The 21,562-nt window shown below is 38.9% G+C and overlaps 2 protein-coding genes across 12 annotated transcripts in view; one reads left to right on the forward strand and one right to left on the reverse strand.

Annotated features, from left to right (window-relative positions):
- LOC133523462 (glycogen-binding subunit 76A) overlaps nucleotides 1–12,922 on the forward strand; it is a 57,276-nt gene extending 44,354 nt beyond the window's left edge. For 4 of the 5 annotated variants that reach the window (XM_061859060.1, XM_061859059.1, XM_061859058.1 and 1 more), the window contains one exon: nucleotides 10,259–12,922. In XM_061859060.1, coding sequence (XP_061715044.1) covers nucleotides 10,265–11,881 — 1,617 coding nt within the window. In that variant the 5' untranslated portion in view covers nucleotides 10,259–10,264 and the 3' untranslated portion in view covers nucleotides 11,882–12,922. Of the gene's footprint in view, nucleotides 1–10,082; nucleotides 10,182–10,258 lie in introns of those variants that run through there. The other variant, XM_061859055.1, reaches the window with a different exon arrangement.
- Nucleotides 12,923–12,985: 63 nt separating this feature from the next.
- Nucleotides 12,986–21,562, reverse strand: part of LOC133523460 (heparan sulfate 2-O-sulfotransferase pipe) — a 94,073-nt gene continuing 85,496 nt past the window's right edge. For all 7 annotated transcript variants that reach the window (XM_061859053.1, XM_061859054.1, XM_061859052.1 and 4 more), the window contains 3 exons: nucleotides 18,638–18,762; nucleotides 16,745–16,899; nucleotides 12,986–16,030 (listed from right to left, as the gene is read on the reverse strand). In XM_061859053.1, coding sequence (XP_061715037.1) covers nucleotides 15,804–16,030; nucleotides 16,745–16,899; nucleotides 18,638–18,762 — 507 coding nt within the window. In that variant the 3' untranslated portion in view covers nucleotides 12,986–15,803. The remainder of the gene's footprint in view (nucleotides 16,031–16,744; nucleotides 16,900–18,637; nucleotides 18,763–21,562) is intronic.

The following is a 21,562-nucleotide window of genomic DNA, read 5'->3' on the forward strand; positions in this document are numbered from 1 at the left end:
TATTAGCCAAAGTTTGCAGCGGGAATACGAGTATAGCGGTGATACTGAGTAATTTTTAGGGTTCCGTACCTCGAAAAGAAAAAAGCGGAATCCTTATAAGATCACTTTGTTGTCCGTCCGTCCGTCTGTCTGTCTGTCTGTCAAGACTCTTTTTCTCAGGAACGCGTGGAGGTATCAAGCTGGAATTTATATCAAAAACTCAGGTCTACTGTCCCTTGGAGCTGTGAAAAAAATCAAACTTCTAAACCAACGCAATCAAAAGATACAGCCGTTTATGCCGCAAATTTCCGCAAATTTTCGACACTCGCAAGGGAATCAAAACCTACAGAATACTTCCCGTGAACTCAGAATCTTGAAAATTGGTACGAAGCAACGTCTTATGGTAGCACAGATTAAGGAAAAGTTGCGAAAACGGTAAATTTTTAGTTACATCATATAATAAAAATAATTTTAATAATTGATATGAGTCGATTGTCGTGATGGGTGAACTTTTAGGTACTTATATACCTACAGGTTTGTACGGAACCCTCCGTGCGCGAGTTCGACCTGCACTTGGCCGGTTTTAATAATTGATATGACTCGATTGTCGTGATGGGTGAACTTTTAATTATATTCCTACAGGTTTTTACGGAACCCTCGGTGCGCGGACTCGCACTTGGCCGGTTTTTAATATTGGAATCACGTCACGTCACATCGAATCAGCCAACATGTATGAAACAGCATTTTTTTCGGGATTTCGGAATTAGTCCAAAGATTCTAAGCAAAAACTAACAAGTGCTAATAATGAAATTCACAGGAAAAGTATACTCACAGATAGGATTAAGTATTTCCTATCTGAGCTAGGTCACTTGTTAAAGTATGATGAACTTGTGATATGTGACATGTTATCATGCCATGATAGCAATTACGGATGCAATGCAAGTCACACAGTTGTGCAATAACTTAATCTACATATGTTATTTACTTAGTTCCGCACCAATTAATAGCCGTTATTCATAAACGCTTGTCAAGACTATAAGGCCAGTCCAGGCGGGATCAACCGATTTGATCAGAAAAGAAATTGGCGTCTCTCCAATATAATCACCAATTTTAGATTTACCTATGGTGATATTAGAGCGCTCTAAATAAAAAAAAATGCTTCCAAACGTGAATACTAGCGTCACAAATTAGTATTCTTGCGTTTTTACCTCCACTGTTCTGGTAATAACGGTCATAATCGGCGGTGCGGTCGAAATATGCGAGCAAAATTGGCGTTTGCGTCCGTACGGCCTGATTTGATCAGACAATTTAATCAGATTGGCGAAACATTGTTGCCGATTGCCGTCTGGACTGGCCTATATAACAAGCCTTTGATAATCGTTTATCGTTATCTGTCATTTGGCATTTGTGTTATTATAAAGTGACAACACTTAACAAGGGTTTGCTAAGTTTTGTATATAAGGGGGTAAGTTTTTACTTTCAGTGCTCCGTACGATAAAAATGGCGTTGTCTTTGGCCATATCAAATAATATGTATATTCCTTCATTCTCTCTACATAGAATGAAAATATATTTTACAGTACATATATGGTGCTACTTTCCCGCACGCGTTAGGGAATAAGCACTTTCCGTGCTTGAGTCGAAAATTTAAAGGGCCTTATGTACTGTAAAACGTTGTAGGTACGATACACGTGCAAATAGGTAATTCGCAACTCGTGTCGATTTAAAACACTTCGGTCGTGTTTTAATTTATCACCACTCGTTGCGAATTTCCTACTTTCCGTACTTGTATCGTAAATAACTATTGATTGCGTGTGTATAAAATTCAAGACTGTAGTGTGCGTGTGCCGTCATTGTATTAAGGCCAATATCCACATCCACACCTCTTACGTACCTATAGCTTCATCCATACCGTACGACCGCTGCTTGCCCTCTACAGCGACGTATACATGTGATATTCCTTTTCATTCGAACCATTCATTCAATTGTTTAATTTTGTATTTTATCGCCTTTAATCGACTTGTTTTATAACATCGCACCTACAGTCGGCCGGGTTCTGTTATTAGGTAGCTACATATCAGAGAGAAAAAACAAATTTTTATCTGAGCTAATCTGTCAATGTAGATTCATACAATAGTTAAGTATATAGATTGATATGATACATTTTTTATAATGTTAGTGTCTGATTTTGTTTTATGAATTTATAGTGAAACTATGAAAAAGTAGCAATTTTATTGTGTGTGTTTGTGTGATATAATATGTCTATTAATAATCTTAAATACTTAAGTGGCGTGATCGCGATGTGAATCATTGTTTATTCTTCGTGGAGAATGTAAGCGTTTTATAAAAATTACCAACATTAACATTTATTTAAATATAAGCGAATTTGAATACAGTATAGTCTGCAAGGTTGTTGACGTTGAGTCAGACGAATCTATTCTATACTAGAATCGAGATCAAGATCGTCGTAAACGTGATATACCTAGGTATTTGCTGTGTCCCACACCAGACTATCGTTAATACCAAACAGGGTAGGGGCCAAAACCCAACCCTGTCGCACACCTTGGGAGACAAGAAACGGGTCCGATGAGTTATTATTAAAAACAACCACGCCTTTCATATCCTCGTGGAACGATTTGACGAGGCTCAGGAGTTTAGGCGGACACCCAATGCACTCTAGCGCTGTGTACATGCCACCCCTGCTGACCATGTCGAAGGCCTTATTAAGGTCAGGGGAGTTTTGTGTTCTCTACACTTCTGCTGAATTTGGCGAAGTGTAAAAACCATATCTACTGCGGATCGCTCTGACCGGAAGCCACATTGTGACTCAGGATATACGGGTTCTGCAGGCTTAAAATCGGGATTAACAGTGTGAAAAACCCGAATTTATAACATCCCATAATACTTTCTCTCCATACAAGCAAAGTAGACAATAAACGAATGAAGTATATTGTGAACGCAATCTTTACGAATTTGAATTATTATTATACAGGTTGGATTGTAATGAATATTTGCACGTACAATGACATGAGGTATATCTATGCATGTAATTAGTTTATATAGTTCCAGCTTATAAAACACGGGTTTGTATGGTATCTGAAGCTACATAAACTAATTACAGGTATACAATTATATACCTTATCCAGTAGTCAGTACAAAAGTTTCAGAGCAATCTAATAGCTAGTCGTTTTAAAACCATAGCGTAACTACGTTTGTATGGAGAAACGAGCTTGCTGAGGACTCTTAACGTCTTTATTTTAGATTTGAACTCTGTTGTTTTGTTAAGACTATTTATGGTCTATCTCTAGTCCTTTTTCCATTAACTAGTTTTAGCTCCACAATATGCTAATTATTGTATATCGGTTCGATATTTTATCTGCCAGTTCGATGACCGTTCTTATCGAGCTATTCATTGAGCTCCTTAAGTTACGATATGACTAAACAATACTAATGCCTGTGCAAATATCATCGTTATTCATATGGGGATACATACTTAGGAAAAGCCCCAGAGGGTTCGGAACACTTTTGAGAAGAGCTAAGTGCAGTATACATTACAAGTTTTAGAAATCTCAAAGTGCAGCAACTGTTTGTGTTCCGTTGAGGAAACCCGAAAGTATTATTTTTTTGTGCTTGTGTTTTCTTTTGTGTTAAACAATTGTTTAATATGTATTTTTTTCAACGATGAATTCTTTTGACTGATGTCTCAGCGTCTGGTTATGTTGACAATTAGGCACGCACGTATTACAAACTGCAGACATTTATTTTCTCCAAGGTGTAACGAATGTATTCTCGGTAAGAATACCACGTAATACTTTCACTTAGAACCCCGGCTACCTAGTTGCCATGCAAAACGTCAAGCATTTTTAGGGTTCCGGTCAACTAGGATTCTAAGAACCCTTATAGTTTCGCCATGTCAGTCTGTCTATCCTTCCGCGGCTTTGTTCCGTGAGCATTAATGCTAGAAAGCTGTAATTTGGCATGGATACGAGTACATAAATTAATCATGCATGGCGACAAAATGGTAAAATAAAACTACAAAACATTTTTTTTTTGGGTACCTCTCCTACATTTTATTTTTTTCACTTTAATCTTTAATTTCATGGCGTGGGGTGTCGATAGATCTTTTATAACGAATAGGAATCTGCTTTGATAAAGTGAATATTTTCGGAAGTAATTGCTATAACAACACAATGTATGATAGGGTCATCCCTCATTCATTGGTCTGCAAAAAAGTCTGCGATAGTGTATGTCTATCTTTTAAGGAAAGTTCATATGCAACATAAAAAATGTTTAATTAGCATTTTTTCCTGTTCGCTATTCGTCGTATATTGTTTTCATAGTATGTTATCAATTAGGTCTGCTATCATCATGATAATCAATTTAGAGACAGAATGCAGTTAATTGCAAATATTTACTGATTATATTAATCCGCAAACACAGTTAAGAACTTGAATAAAGGCTAATTGACCAATATTTGCTCTTCAATAGGAAATTTTTTGCTTTGTAACTTGATTCCTACTCATTTGGCTCCTGAGCTTAAAACATTTTTTTTATAGACGTTAAAAACCTTGGCGACGCTTGTCCTTTCGTCAGTGCAATTATCCAATAATACATTCACTTAATTTTTGATTAAAAAATAAAACAGTACATTTCGTTCATGTTTACATCATATTAACTAGTATTATCAGGTAGGGTGTTAGGGGTTATCGTAGCTTTGTATGACTACTTTCACTTTTATAATCTGTCACCTTGAATGGCAGAAGTCCATGAAAGACGTAGTTGTTGTCGGTAGCATCATGTGTCGCAATTGGACAACAAAACAACGTGAAGTTTGTTTATAGTGTCGGCCGTGACTATACCTCTAGCTGAAACAACCAAGGTACCTCGAGAGGCGTGTTCCTCTAGCAGTGGGACATTGTTTACCAGCTTCTTGCAAGTCACTTTATACCTACGTGGTTATAATGTCACATCTTGAGCATCTTTACTTAACTTTCTTTACTCTATCTTCTACATACATTCAACGATATATATATATATATCTATCTCAATTCAGCTTGATGTAGCTATAATTTGGGTTTTTGAATTGCACTGGAGTTGGTCATCGTTTGAACCTAAATTATTCATGAACACTAAAAGCGATGCGTGCAAGCTATCTGTTTTGAAATGTAATAAAACTGAACTAATCGTACGTCATTGCACAGACAATGACGTCAAGATTCACCGGGTATTTTTGGACATTCCAGAGACGTTCGTAAGGTCTCCGTCGCAGTACTTCGTCATAATTTGACTACGAATATTATAAAGAAAGCCCCGCAAAGCTGTTGTTAAGTACAATTTAGATAGTTGTGGTAGATAGATACCTTTTTAAACGTAACACTTTCGATTAAATGTCTCGCCCAGCGTTGATAAACGGCTTCTGTCTGCATCCAAGACCATCCTCTTGCCCCTCGGTAATAATATATTGAAGATGTTCCTTTATTATTTATGTTCGATAACGAGTGGCGTTGTTCACTGAAGGCTCGGAGCGGTGACCGCGCTCTGATTGGATAATAGCCCGCGTATGACTCGAGGCATCATCACGGGACCCTGCCCTATTTATAGCATCTATATCGTTTTGTGATCGTCTCCACTTTTAGTGACGTCGGCGTCGGTTCGCTTGTTTTTGGCACGAATTCGTACTAGGTGTGACTAATGTGGTAGGTTTTCAATTAATTGACGCTCATGCACTTGTAACTTACATCAATGAGTCCCAATAAACAACGTGAGTTACCGCGAAGTTTTCATAACAATCACAAGACCGTGTTTGCGTGCACCCAACATGTGATATTGACGCCAATTTAATTTCGCTCGTTTAATTTAGTTCAATTTTGAAGAAGGCAGCGATAAATTTATTCGATGTTTTAAAACGATAGACTTCATTACTTCACGAGCTGGCAACACAATTTTATAAATACAAAAGTGTGTGAGTTCTTAGGCCCTTAATATTTAAAGTATTTATTCAGAGATCATAATTTTATATCCGCAACGCAGGCTTCGTCAGGTGAACAAACTCACTCAGCTACAGGCTTCGTCACAAAACAATATAATAAATATAAACATAATAAATATTATATGACATTATTACACAAATTGACTAAGTCCCACAGTAAGCTCAATAAGGCTTGTGTTGAGGGTACATAGACAACGGTATATATAATATATAAATATGTATAAATACTTAAATACACATAGAAATCACCCATGACCCAGGAACAAATATCCATGCTCATCACACGAATAAATGCCCTTACCAGGATTTGAACCCGGGACCATCGGCTTCATAGGCAGGGTCAATACCCACTAGGCCAGCAGGGCTAAGATGGACGGCTGTCTATCATTTGTCACCATACCTGTCACGCTCTAACAAATATGTAAGTGTGAAAGTGACGCATGATATGACAAGTGACAAAAACACGACCATGATACCGTTGCAGACCGGTCGTCAAACACACAGCCGACAAAATCTGCAACAGGCTTCGTCAACTTACTTACTCCTAAACTTAATTAGAAAACCCTATAAATAAATAAAATACACCCTCTAACTCGGCATTTCCCCGTTGAATGGCGATGCTAATTCATTGGGCAAAAGTACTGACCAGCCCTTTTGTCACCCGTGGCATCCACCAAACGCGATGCCAAATGAGGTACAACCGAAAGAGGTGCTCTTATAGAACTTTCAGTAGGAGTAGCAGAGAAAGCGCTATGATTGTTTGTCTTCGTCACAGTCTAATTTTTCTATTCCCCACCATAAATTTTCGTATGGTTTATGGTGGGCAACAAATAACCCGACCAAATTACGTACATTGTTTTTGGTATATTGTCAGGAATGTTAAAATATGTTTTTTTGTCTTTGTCATATTCTCATTTTTTTATTCCTCACCGTAATTTATTGTATTGTTTATGGTGGGCATCAAATATTCGAGAACAGTATTCCATGTGCGCCCGCAGCCCGCACGTGGAATACTGTTCTCATCTATGGGCAGGGGCACCCCAGTACCAGCTTCTCCCTCTGGACCACATCCAACGAAGAGCGACTCGGATTGTCGTCTGCCAGTGTATTTCGCATCGACTTGACTCCTTGGCGCTGCGTAGAGATGTGGCCTCGCTCTGCATTTTCTATCGCATGTACAACGGGGAGTGCTCCGAGGAATTGTTCGGATTAATCCCTGCCGCTTCTTTTCGCCATCGCCCCACTGGCAGTCCTCAACTGTGCGTTTTTCCAGGAACTTTCTACCTCGCACTGCTAAACTGTGGAATGAACTGTCGCCTGCGGTATTTCCGGACCGATACGACCTTCAAGAAAAGAGCGTACCCCATCCCACGTACCACGTCCCATCTTAAAGGCCGGCAACGCACTTACAACCCCTCTGGTGTTGCAGGTGTCCATGGGTCACCTGATGGTAATCGTTTACCATCAGGTGATCCCTATGCTCATTTGCCTCCTCTACCATAAAAAAAAATAACTCGACCAAATTACGTAGGTTATTTTTGGTATGTTGTCAGGAATGTTAAAACTAGTTTTTAATTTTGTCGCATTGCGTATGTTCTGTCTCTCATGGGCGCACGCGTATAGCACATCTATTGGATCCTGTCATCTATGTGAAAACCTGACTCTTTACTTTGCACGGTACTTAAGCTCAATAATTAAAAAACAAGTGGTTCAATTCGGTATATAGGGCGAGGCTCCATTTCGGCAAACAAAGGTTTTTGCAAAAGTTTCCAAGCTTTTATCTCTGACTGTATTTTTCTTTTCACCGGTAACTAATAATACTCATCGAGACAAATCTAACAACCCCTAACACAATTAGTTTGCGTTGTTTTATCACAGTGTTCCCATGGCTACCTCTTGTCTCCATCATCAGATCAGGTCCATGTCATCGTAATATTGCATTGTCATTTATTTTACACACGCACCCAACATTTCAGCTCAATCGAACATCGGGAAGTGGGTCAAATTTAGTTTCCAAGATTTGACCCACACGAACTAACAAACATACATATTAACAGAACAGGGCAGGTTAAATAAAAGCTTGTAAAAATGGAGATTCTTACCATGCTGATACTTGATAGAAATAAACTTCCTCAAGTCGAATAACAAACACGTAGGTATATCGAGCCTAAAAATGTCTGACCTAGCGATGACTTTGTTTTCGTGTTCTGTTATTCTCGTTATCTATACCTTTATTATTACATAAGCTCCACAATACCACTGGATATGTGGAACTAATATTCCACAATACCACTGGATAAGTGGAACTAATATTCCACAATACCACTGGATATGTGGAACTAATATACCTATACCTAGTCCGCTACCTAGGTATAGCTGTACCTATATTGGAGTAGTGCTCGTGTGAAGTTAGGTCATGGCTAGGCTGGATGACCTAGATGTGGAAAGTCCGTCGACTTGTAAACGTACGGCCTTCAGCCCAAATCTGCAATGCGAGTACGCAAACCGTGAAGTGGTGACCTTAATTACCTAATATGGTTCCCAAACTACAGGCACAGCCTAGTTTGGAGATTATTTTTATGTTGTTTGGAGATTCATTTGTTTTGATGTAAGTAGGTATTGTTTTCTTTTTGCTTCAATAAACCTTTTTTAATTTATGGTCGAAAATCGATTATAAAGTTTCAAATATTAAACCCTTCATGTGGGGTTGCGCCGGAGTGCATTTCACAATATCCTATACATTATGTTTATGTATGACAGACGCGACGGAGTCCATCCGGAGTAGTCCGCGTCCGCGAGGAGCCGACCGGCTTTCGGCCGTACAAATGTGAAATGCGCCCCGACGCCGCCCGGTGGGAATCGTACGTTAGGAAATCTTTTGACTTGTGTAGGTGTCATTGCGAAGGTGCAAGATAAAGGTGTAAGTTAATTCGTTCTACGAACAGATATACATTATAATAAGTCACAAAATGCAGTCATCGTTGATAGCAAATAGCAACAGAGTAGAATAAAACATAAAAGGACATGACATCAACCATCAAGTCCAATATGATTAGCAGTAGATAATAAAATCAATTTCTCTCCCTATGCGTCAAGCCAATAAATAATTCGATAAAGTGCTCTTAATTGTTAGTAAGAAAGAAATTGAATACCTATAGGTATTTACATAAGATAGTGTCCAGTGTCCTCTTGTTTTAAGATACGTTATCCGAGTCATGCTTAAAAGTTAGTAATGGCGTATTTAATTATACTGTAGAATGTTATTTTTGTTTTATGAGTGCATGTCTTCATGACGTGACTATCTTTATGATAGTGTATATTTGCTGTGCTCGCCCGTTGTACAGAACATTTCAGGCTGAATATAGCAGAACCGTGTAATTTCGTTATCTTATCGGGGTCGTTCACTCTTGACATTCAACTTTTGTGCCATGGTATTTACGGCTGTTCCGACTATGCTGATACTATCAATTTCGCGACTTGTCGTCTATTTAGAGGCGCAAGTATTCATTCAGACGTGAAAAACAATTTGATATCAATACCGACAGGAGTACCGACACGCATTGATGTGAAATTAGTGTCACTATTTATGTTTATGAATCTCTCTTGCATGCTGCATGAATGATGTGGCGCATAAAGATTTAAATCAAATTGGCATCATACTTTACAATACTGAATAACGGCCCAATTCGAACAATGCTTTTAAGATATCACAATGTTACGATACCGATCTGTCAGTGTCAAAAGTGACGTTTTTGGTTGAAGAAATCTTATAAGTATTGGGCCGTATGTTTTAGCCACATCTTCATTGAGGTTAGTAAGCGTGTCGTAGCACTAATCCGCTACGGTTGCGTAGGTTTAGCATAGGCAGCCTACGCCCTCTACAGAATAAATAGCTGACAGACCTGCAGCAGTATGGTAACTGTCGCGTATTTCCTGGCTTATCTGTCGGCGTTTATTTATGTTTTGGCACGGACACTCGTAATTGTATAAGTTGCTTGAGTTTGCAACGACACGACCGCACAACTGAATAAATAAGACTCATGGATTAATTTTGGTGTTACACATTAGAAAGTATAACATTTAAGTATTTACTAAATAATTCTCTTGAATACGAAACTCAAGTTGTGAACATGACCCAGATAAAAGAAAAATTAGAAGATTTCATTTTAATTGTAACATTTATCTTTTACGTGTTACTGTTTCCGAAATGCAAAGTAAGCTCTCTACTCTAAAAAGGAGTTTCAATTGTTTGTCTTCAGTGAACTAACGTTGTGTTGTTTATTTATTTCAGAGTCAGATGAACGGTGAGCACGCCGGCTCGCAGTGCGGTCTGACGTCGCTGCTGCCGATGTCGTGCCGCGGGCGCGCCGCGGCGTTCGCGCGCGACCTGCACTCGCGTCTGCGCAACCTCGGCGCGCACGATACCGACGAGAACAGCTGGCTCGCCAAGGAGAACGGCGCGCCCCACCGACACCCCAACCCCGGCCAGCGTGACCTCGACACCTTCTACGACTTCGAGCTAGAATGCGAGAGCCCCTCCAGCCCCGTCGACGAGTTCGGCCCGCCGTTCAACGACCGCTCGCCCACCGACGACGAGCCCCCTTTCTACGATGTCGACGGTGAACCCGCGGAGCAGACCAAACTGATGATGCCCGAAAAGAAACGGAACGGATTCAAGTTCTCCACAGCTTTTTACACAGAAGGGTCTCCCGTGAAAGTACAGCCAGTCGCGCGTGAAAATGGCTCTGCCGATAAAAAACTGTTTTCTCCGATCACATTTGAAGGCTGCGCGCGACATAACAGTTATGATGAAATCGACTGTATCGCCAGGCCCTCCACATTGGAAACAGACAGGCTAAGTCTTCCAACACTTAACAGTACGACCATAGACAGTGATTCGGAATTTGAATCAGCAAAAAGCGAACAGTCCGAATGTGTCGATGAAGTTTTCTCGAATGAAAAACGACCAACAAACGATGTCTCGGCAGTCTTGGAAACTCTATCTCTTACGGAAGTCGAGCCTATTGAAGAGGAAGTAGTAGAACAAAATGAAGAAATTAAAGAAAATCACATCAATGTAGAAAAAAATGAAACATTAGAAATAGTGACCAGTGAAGTTCCCGATGATAAAGAATTATCGCCCGCACCAGAAATTGAGCCATCACTTCTTAACGTAGAAACAAATGATGAAGAGGAGCACGAAGAAACAGATGACAGACCTCAGAGGGTTCGACGATGCTCGTCTCTTAAAACCGGTAAAACACCACCGGGCACACCGGGACGTAAAAAAATCGTGCGCTTCGCGGACGTTTTGGGTCTCGATTTAGCGGACGTCAAAACATTCATGGACGAGATTCCTGTCATTCCAAAGTCAGCGTACGATGACCTGACGGGATGCGACGTGGCGAGCTCGCCGCCCGTGCGGCCGCCGCCGCGGCTGGGCGCGCTCACACTCGTGCCGCTCTTCGTGCTGCCGCGCGACGTCACCGACAAGATAGAAATGCAGAACGTGTGTTTGGAGAGTGCTCGGGTGTGTGATGGTGTCCACGTGACGATCTGCGGCTCGGTTCGCGTACGCAATCTGGACTTCAACAAGACAGTGCACGTTCGCTATACGATGAATAAATGGAAAACGTATACGGACCTGCAGGCGAATTACGTTCAAGGCTCGTGCGACGGGTTCTCGGACCGCTTTCAGTTCGTTCTATACGCGCCGTGCATATCGTCCGGGCAGCGCCTCGAGCTGGCCGTCCGCTTCCAATGCAAGGGGCAGCAGTTCTGGGACAACAACTGCGGAGCGAACTACTGCTTCGACTGCCTGGCGCTGGGCGCGCTGGCGCCGGCGGCGCCGTCGTCGTCGCCGCAGAGCACGCCGCTGCACCCGCAGGTGGAGTGGCACCCGTCCTTCTACTGACGCGGCTGACGTCGGCGCCCGCGCCCGACTCCGAGGAGCGCTCCTCACTAGTCACATTCCTGTGCCTGTTCCAACTGCGGTCAGTTCCTAGGAGGTACTCGGCGACGTCCTAAATTATTGAGGCTTCGAGCTGTAAAGCGTTATTGTGATACATTTTAGCATAGGTGTAGATATTAATGCGACGAGTGCGCGATTCGTACCGAGTGCCATTTGCAGTAACGACTTTTCGAGTTAATATGTATTTTATCGAATCCTTTTGTTTTGTACTTGTAACAGTATACTAGTGTCCTCGGGGACAATAAATTGTAGGAATAGTGGAACTGGAGAGCGGTTCAGGGCAGGAGTGTCCTGTTCGAGAGATCATTGAGAATGCTATCATATTTTAATACGTTTATACAAACAATAAGCCTTATGTAATGATCTACCTATGTCGAATTATGAGCGGAAACGTCAGAAAGATTTTAATATTCACTCTGTCGTCTTATTGAACTGTAGATATTCGGTAAAACTGTTAATTAAGATTATATCTGTGGTGACATAATAATCTCACCCTTGTTAGATCGTTGTAAAATTTCTATTAAAGTAATATTATTAGCGTTAACGAGTTTATGTCTGAGTACTAGGTAAGTTACGTATTACTACGATCATCAAGCAATTTATAGGTAACTATGAGGATTATGTGAACTGTTTTATACTTATTTACATTGATGTTATGAACTGGATATTTTATATTTTTGTATAGCCACACAGACATGACATATTTTCCTATAAAGAACTGATATTAGTCGTTGATTCGGTTTTGAGATTTTAGCCAACGAACGGTATAGGAATACGAAATTAAATTATTATTAATTGTAAGCAATATCATACTATTTATTAGACCTTTCTTTATGTGTATATGTACCTGAATTCTTTTATATGTGGCCATATGAATTTAACTAAATCTACAAGAATAAAATGCCATCTATTGAATTATTATTATTTGACACTTGTTTTATTAATAACTATCAACACAATAAATTAATGTGCATAATATCTCTATTTTGATGTTTATTTTAATCCCGATTATTTTAATAACGATAAACAATAAATCAAACGCCAGAATTTGATTATAAATTTAATAAGTACGTATCATTTGCTCAGAAATAAATAAAACATTATTTCTTAACTGTCATCATGACGCTAGTATTAGAACTGTACAATTAACTTTCTTTAACTTAATTGTTTAGCTTAAAGGTAAAACGTTACTTAATTCCTACTTATCTACGTACAAGTTTGTACGCATTAATACAAATCCTAAGCCAACTTATTATATTTACACGAAGGCAAACAATATATCACAATGCTTGGATGATAGTGAAATACAAAACATTACTATTAACTTATTATAACGAGTCTAAAATAAATAAGAACATACAATTATATTCATAAGTATCTAACAAAAGAATGGGTGAAGATTTAAAGCAAAAAGAGTAGGCACTCATAGTCAATAAGGCGCTACTTACATAAAATATCATTTAGAAATCGACCTTATTAACGGTAGACAATGCGGTACAACATATTGCTGGAAAAGGTGACATATAGTGACTAATATAATTAATTATACTGCTTATCGGTATCAACACCTCTAAGAAACAGGCTCTTATTTTTATACAAAAAAGTCATAATTATACTCGCATGAGATATTGTTTGTTTAGATGCTTAATGTGGGTATTTGCTCGTATGATTACGATGTTAGTCTTCTTATTATTTTTAAGTGAAAGTGATAACGTGAGTAATCTTAATTGCTAAATATTATTTTTAATATTACCATCCAACGTATATAGGAAACACGTATATTGCAATGGCCGAGCTTGCCAGGCAAATCACTGGGCCTCATTTATCAAATGAAACCCTATAAAGTACCTACATTACGTTTGCAAAAACATAATACCTACTTCGATAATTAATAAATATTATGTCTAGTGAAAATACTCAAGAATAGGGTTGTTTCCATCTAAGTACAAATCTTAGGGCAGACTTGTATCCCAATAAATTCTTTTGGATTATAAGAACATGTTAAACTACTTTTAGGGGACCTGTAATGACCATATTTTTGTAAATATTGAATTTAGAATATCTTTTGGCACACGTCACGTGACCAAACTTGAAACGTCTTTGAAGATTCTGATGACGTCACAACTCTCGGATTGACACTGTTGACAGTTAAGCGATAAACAACAAATGACAAATGTCAGTTGACAGTTCGTATCTTCTACGTGTGGATGTAGTTATTATGTGTCAAACCGTAAACTGTGACGTCACACAATTTTCAAAGAGCGTTTTAGGCGCGAAAGCATCTGTCAAAATATATTTTGTTAATTTAACGTATTTAAAGCCGTTATTAGTATAAAAGTTGAATTTTAGGGCATTTTTTAATTCATATAGAACGTAATACAAGCGTTTCAAAAAATTAGAAACAACCCTACTTTCAGGTAGAAAATTACGTCTAACTTTGTTCTTCTTGTGTATTTCCAAATTGTTTACAACACCTTCAACGTCAATGAAACTACGCATGTAGCATCGCACTCGTAGATTTTTACCAAATATAATGAAAACCTCCTTCAGGAAATTTAATCCGGATCCAGGCGATTCAGCCGTCAACTTCCTTGATGAATCGCGTTGCTGTTGTTGCATAGCTGTCATGTCGAACATTCAGTATATGTAAGGTAGAGGCAAGGAACAGAATCTCCTTAGGCAGAACTGTTGCAAGTGTCCAGCTGTCAGCTATAAATAATAGTACCAAATCTCTCCAGAGTAGCGCTAGAATAGCTAAGAACCTAGGCGTTAACGTTATTGACGGAGTGAAGTGCGCTGTCTATGATTAGATTTTTTCCCAAGTATTCTAGGTATTGTAGCGCCACCTATTTATGGTTTTTGTCGGACAATTAGTAAATGGAGATTCTGTTCCTTGCCTCTACCTTCCATAATTCAGTCCGTAAGCTCTGTTTTCCTAGCTGTCATATAGCGGCCGTCTTCATAGAAAATAATACGGCTAAATATGATGGAGACGGCTGCTATATGACGGCACCGCTATCCTAGAAAACCAGACTTCTGAGCTTTACATATTGTATCAAGGAGATAGACAGTGACATCGCCTGCGTTAACGCTGCAGCAGTATTGTGGTGCAGTCCGCATTTGAGTGAAACCTTATCACTGCGAAATGCGTCGACATACTATGACAACACGGCAGATGTAAGTATAATACAACGGTGACAAACAAGCATAAAATCCGCTCGTTGTCAAGTAGTAAGCGTAGCATAGGAGCTCTGGGTGAAATTTCATCGTACCTTGAAAGTTACCAAATACAATTGAACAATACTAATAATACGCACTTTTGTGTCCAACACGTCCTCCATATAGACCTGATTGCCTCAATGTTGGCATGTATTATAATTTTGACTTAAAATTGCATAAAGAGAGCTCTTTAATTCACGACTACACGCATATAGACATGTCAGCATATCCGTGGATTCCCATTTGTCCCTGTCAGGCACAGATGGGAATAGGTGCATTCATATAAATCATTCGCATTATTTCCCGCCGTAGGTATGTATGGCGGCGGTCACGTGGGGTCGGGACAAATGGGAATTGGGAATACACCAGCAAATCTTGAAAATATAGGTATTAAGGTACAACTGTCAGAAAACTAAGGAAGTTTATGGTTCAATACCTACACTCAACCATTTTTAACTTTCCGATTTGCCTACCTAACAAGACTACCTACAAAGATTCCTTCATACTCTTCGATACACTTATAAGCGTTTGCACTGCTTTCACCAGTTTCACAACTAACACAAATGTCTATTGGCGTCACGTTGTACCCAAAAAATGCTCAACACTCAAATCCGGGTATTTTGTAGCAGCCAGTTTACAGGAGTCGCTACACTCGTCTGAACCGCTTCACCGCGCGCCGCTTGACTCGCTGCGACACCGGCAGCGTTACTCCGGGTTCTCTCAGCGCCTTGAGTTGAAGGTGGAGGCGCTGTTTGCAGAACTCGTAGAACTCAATTTCGCGAGTGAAGTTGGCGCGGACCATGTTCTTGACGGCCTCGGAAACAGGTGGCTTAAAGGCGTTGCGGTTGATACGGTTAAACGTGTTCAGCTCTTCTGCAATGGAAATTAATAGTTGCTTTTAAATATGGTAGTAAATGAAGTGTTATGTCGTGTGAGATGGCATCATGATGAGACAAACAAAAAAAGCCATCCCCCATAGAACCCTTCAGAAATGACAAAGACCAACGCGCATACGTAAGTGTGTAATAACGGGTCGTTAATACTAATTTTCGTACGCAATACTGGTACGTATTGTCAAGTAAAGGCTAATTTATCGGTTTTTATATTTATATGCGGTATTTGATCGGTCGGCTGAATTGGATAAAACCTCAATAGTCCGCAGTATAAAATCGCATGCGAGTTCGCGTTCCGTAAATAAATACCTACTGAATAAATATACATAGATATCAAAGTGCATACAAAGATTCAGAATATGAATTGAGACATGATTGAACTCAATTGAAACAGTTGTGGGATTTCAAAGGAGATTGAGATTGCCAAGTTTGAAAAGTCAGGCGTTAATGCACCCACCCGCATTGAACGCACTTTGCCGATCCACTTCAGACAGGCGTCGATATGCAACAATTATAAGTAATTTATAAATCAATTGAATTTTTATTGGATTTTAGCGTTAAAATAATTTACTTTCTTATTCACTAATTTATTTTTTCTTTCTTTCTATTCTGCCGAAATTTGGCATTGCCCTTTAACAGTGTGGTTTTTGGCTGGTGATGAGCTGATGAGGAAGGTGGTAACCTGATAACTTACCCCAATACAGCTTGGATGCGCCACTGAAGAAACGCGGGATGTATCGCTCGAAAGCCAACAGAGTAGAGTTCATATCTTCGAGCACACCGACCACAGCATACTGCTCCTCCACGACACGCTTCGCGCGCTGCAGCGCTTCTACGCTGTTAAACGGCCTGAAACAATTAAAGTTTATTTTTGGAGGCATTACATAGAATATAGATGTTTTACATGGAGTCCCAAAAAACGGGCATTTTATGAAGATTTGAGATTGAATTTGGTATAACTTAAGCTAAAAAACATGCTTTTAAACGATTACACTTTAAACCGTTCATTGTGGAGATCCTTGGGGGAGGCATTTGTCCAGCAGTGGATGTCTTTCGGCTAGGATGATGATTATGATGATGAAACGATTACAGCACCATTTGCGTTAAACTTTGTGCGTTTATATTACGAGAATTTACAAATTTTAACTCACACCCTGATGATGTGATTCCTACTCTAGCCTTTGCTTGTAGGGACTGGGATTATCTTAAATCAGAGGTCGCTGTTGAAATGCGACCAAAAGTTACATTATATGTCGCTATAGTTTTTTCCAAATCGATAAGATGCTAGATTTCTTTTCTCAATTGAATGCCGCTAAAAGTAAGTATCTTAACGCACCGGTCCCTCATAGAACCCCTAGAAATGATATTTTTCGTAGAACTTTAATGCATGCCGAGCCCTATTAAAAATGTAGAACTGAGTAAAATGCATATTCATTGTAAAATAAAATAAAATAATCTCTCAAGAATAGTCGATAACATCGAAAATTTAAATAGCCTCAACGTGACAAATTTTGCCAATTGCAAATCTAGTGGTACTTTATAAAAACGCGTGCAAGTAAAAACCCAAGGAGTGTCTCATTCGGCGCTTTTTGTGGCGCTAATAGAATGTCATGGAGCTTTTTATTCGCCGGTCGTTAACTCGTTAAGCGACGTGGTCCGGCGCTTCTTCATAAAATATGTGTAAAGAAAACTTTATTTTAGGTAAAAAAAAGTAATAAGTCTCTGACATATTCTTTAATTTCACGTTAGCGCTTGGCAAATATAGACGTCCAGAAATGTATTACTATCGCTTTAACTGCAGTAGATAACTGGTAACAACAGGGTTTTTATCACACCTTTGTTATTTCTGGTCGTTTATAATATTTTCATCACACTTGCTCGAAATATATCTTATTTCATGCAGGTGTGCTGAAGGACAAAGGCCTATTTTGTTCCCGCGGGAGTTATGGATTGTGTACATATTGATACAAACCAAGTAGCATAAATGAGTTTGACTTTGAAAATACTGAGGTTTATAATTTAATATTTTGGTTTATGTTTAAAATTAATTAATTTGATTAATTTAACAGCCGTTAAATTTTTTTTTACGTAATTTTCAATCGTAGCTGAATGCCGAATAGGTCTGTGCCTTCGATGCCTCACCTGCCAGGAAATAACAAAATGGCGGACGAATGTTTGATATGTCACCGTATTTAAGAATTATTTCGCTTAAAATTTAATTTTTTTTCCCAAGTGTGATGAAAAACATTGTGTTTAACTCCGGGGGTAAGAATATTGCAAACTCGTGTCTTTAATTCCCTCGTATCCATAATTTCACTTTCCCCCTTCGTTGCACAATGTACTATTGATGCATTTCAGAACGTTGAAGGCGTTCAAATACAAATATCTTTATTTCGCTTTAAAATGTGGTACAAAAGATGTTTTAAAAAATATATAGTAGTCACACACGTTTAGTAGAAAACACTGTTTTTTTCAACCCAGGCAACGTTTTGATGGCAATGGTGGAAGTTACGGTAACAATAAACTGTACAAACGATAGAAATCAATTTGTCAAGCAAATAGTAAACAAAGGACAGAAGGTACTGACGTGCACTGAGGTTCGTGTCCACAAAAGAAGAGCGTCTGCCGGCGGTGATCTCCGATGCCCTCGTGCGTCTCGCCCTGCACGTACCGGCACTCGCGATCGCCACTCAACACGCACGTCTCGAAATCCTGAAAACACAAAGCAACCGTTGATACAGATAATTAGACAGTAGTCGGGGTTGAGAGAACCTGCCGTCAAAAAGTCGCTCCCATCGAAGTTACGCACTCATTTTAAATAAACATAGGCACTAAAATTGCTTGAAATTAATATCCAGTGTGTCGTTTTAAAATGAAATATTTATTTATTTATTTATGTATACAAGGAATTCCAATAGTTAAAAAAAAATACATTAAACTTTTTAGATAGTAATACAGAGCCAATTACAGGAACTCGCAAATAGATATGGATTCTTTGATTGTCAGGCGGTTGCTATCTTCTTGTGACTTAATTGAAAGTTTATAGATGTGTCTCCGAATTCTGCTTGGATGAAATTATTGACTAATGTTGGTCTCTATCTATGGTGTGATGTGTGATAGAGAGACCAATATCAGCGTAAGTTGTGTTACTCGTACCTACTTAAGGCCCCCATCTGTGCGGGTTTCTCCGGATTTATCCTAGTATGGAATCGAGCGCGTCCTGGGAGTGTCTAGACGAGGTTTTTAAGATTTTCGATGTTTTAATCCGGTATCAGCAACGTACGTGATTGCAACCCTACTCGTTGCAAAAGAGGTACACCGCGTGTTTTTGTTACGAATACGAGTACTGCGGCCATCAAGTAATTCATAATGTTTGTACCTAATAAAATGACGCTAATAAATTAACAATTTACTTAATATCAGTAGGTAGACATCTAATCTAATACATAGGTACTACAACGTAAATTTCATAGTTTGATTTCCAGATTTCGAAAATATCTCTAAAGATCCAAGGAACTTCGTACTTTTATGACTATTAATATCCTTGTTATAGTGTAACTTGAGTCAAGTTTAAATCCGGTGTCGAAGTACTCAGCACGCCTTGTATCAACTTAGAACCGCTCTGCGACGCGGTTAGCAGTTAGTAGGTAAAGATACTTATCTCCCACAGTTAAACGTACGTAAACCATTGTTGTAGCAACACAATTATGCAAATATGTCGGCTATATAGAGTTTGCATATTGGCAAATACCAAAAAACAGCATCATTTAAATTTCCAATTAAAACGTTAGGCTTTTTGCTAGTGGTAAACTAATTTATTTTTTGCAGGTTCGCAACGAAATAACATCGTTAAAATGTTTAAGAGAGTCACTAGACGTATCGAATATCGACGTTATCGAATTAAGACAAGATGATACACTTTTATATCAATGCATAAAGAACAAATTGTCAATTGTTTTGTTTCGGTTCATGCGATATCGTGCGTAATGCATAGGAACCCCAGTGAGCAATAAATACGTAAAGTATGGCTAGTACGTGTATTAAACACGTTGGTTGTTGGCATGTACGTGTATCATACAGTACATACCTACATATGAATTCTATGCTGACACCAACTTTGTGCCTTTAGGATTTAGATAGATAGATAGAATACCCTTTATTGCACACCTCAGAAAAAGTTACAGCTTCAGGAAATCAATTGATTAAAAAATAAAGGCAGAGGCGGTCTTATTTCTAAAGAGCGATCTCTTTCTAACTTGAATAGGTACACACAATTATACAGTAAAAAAACCTACTTCAATTTGTTTCCTTCTCACAGTTCTATGAAACAAATAGGAGCTTTACGATTCGAGGCGCTGGCGGAATACACTCAAATGATAAGCAAAACGATCAAATTGCATTGTATACGTAATTTAGATATCAATGCACTCAGCCGGACATCAAACCATAATGCGACAAAAATGCTCCTGAATGTAAAAAAATCAGCATAATCTGATTTTGAGCCGATAAGTGTGGTGACTCCCTAAGGCCTGTAACTCAAGCGTCTGAGCACACAAACTCTATTGTGCTAGCCGTTTAACAATGGAATAATTAACACGGAAAAATCTGCAGTGACGCGCAATTATCGATACCATTAATTTCCATAACACGATAGTGTGAGCTGTCAGCGGTCGCTGTGGGCGCTGGCCGGGCTGTTGGTGCCCGTTCTGGTACCGTTTTACAATTAGGGGCACGACCACACGTTACGGCATAAGATAATTTGACTGGACGGACGCAAACAATTCTAAATGTTATATCATTTGAACGCGTGCCTAGTGATGTCCGATGCACCTTCCACTATGATCATTCCCGATCCGTTGTTACTCCGATTAATTCCTAGACATAGAAGCACTTACGGGAGTTGCGGGCAATACAATAGCAACGTGCCAACGTGGTATCAAAATCTCAAATTTAGGTTCTGTTCTTTGTACGTTTCATTTTTTATTGTATTAAATTATTCAACATGAATAAACAAACTAAACTGAAACTAAAACTTACTGCAAAACCCAAACTTTTGGAAACAGTTACAAATCGTGTTCGACAAGCATTCATAGAAGGTATATTTTATTTTTTTATTTATTCAAAAAGTAAGTTTGGCTGTCAACTGATGCTTTAAGTATCAATTAAGTAATATTTCTAGATCGTAGCCATGGGGAAAAAATTAACGAACAGGTAGAATATTAAAGTTATATGAGTGTTTCTACTACTTAATAACTACTTAGGGGTCATTAGTTACATTACTCGAATTTCATTTTTGTTTGACCCCTCCTTGTCACATCTGGTCACATTTGGCAAACCCCTCCCCCCATTATTCGGAAATTCCGGAAATTCGAATTAGTTATCATTATGTTTACAAACTATTTTTGATAAAAATAATATTAAATAATTTACAGCACGATACCGATTAGGTATAAATTATGAAATTTGAGTGTAAAGCAAATACAAAATATCAAAACAATTTTCGGTTACAGAT

Source organism: Cydia pomonella, chromosome 12 (assembly GCF_033807575.1).
Source record: "Cydia pomonella isolate Wapato2018A chromosome 12, ilCydPomo1, whole genome shotgun sequence".
Taxonomy (NCBI): Eukaryota; Metazoa; Arthropoda; class Insecta; order Lepidoptera; family Tortricidae; genus Cydia; species Cydia pomonella.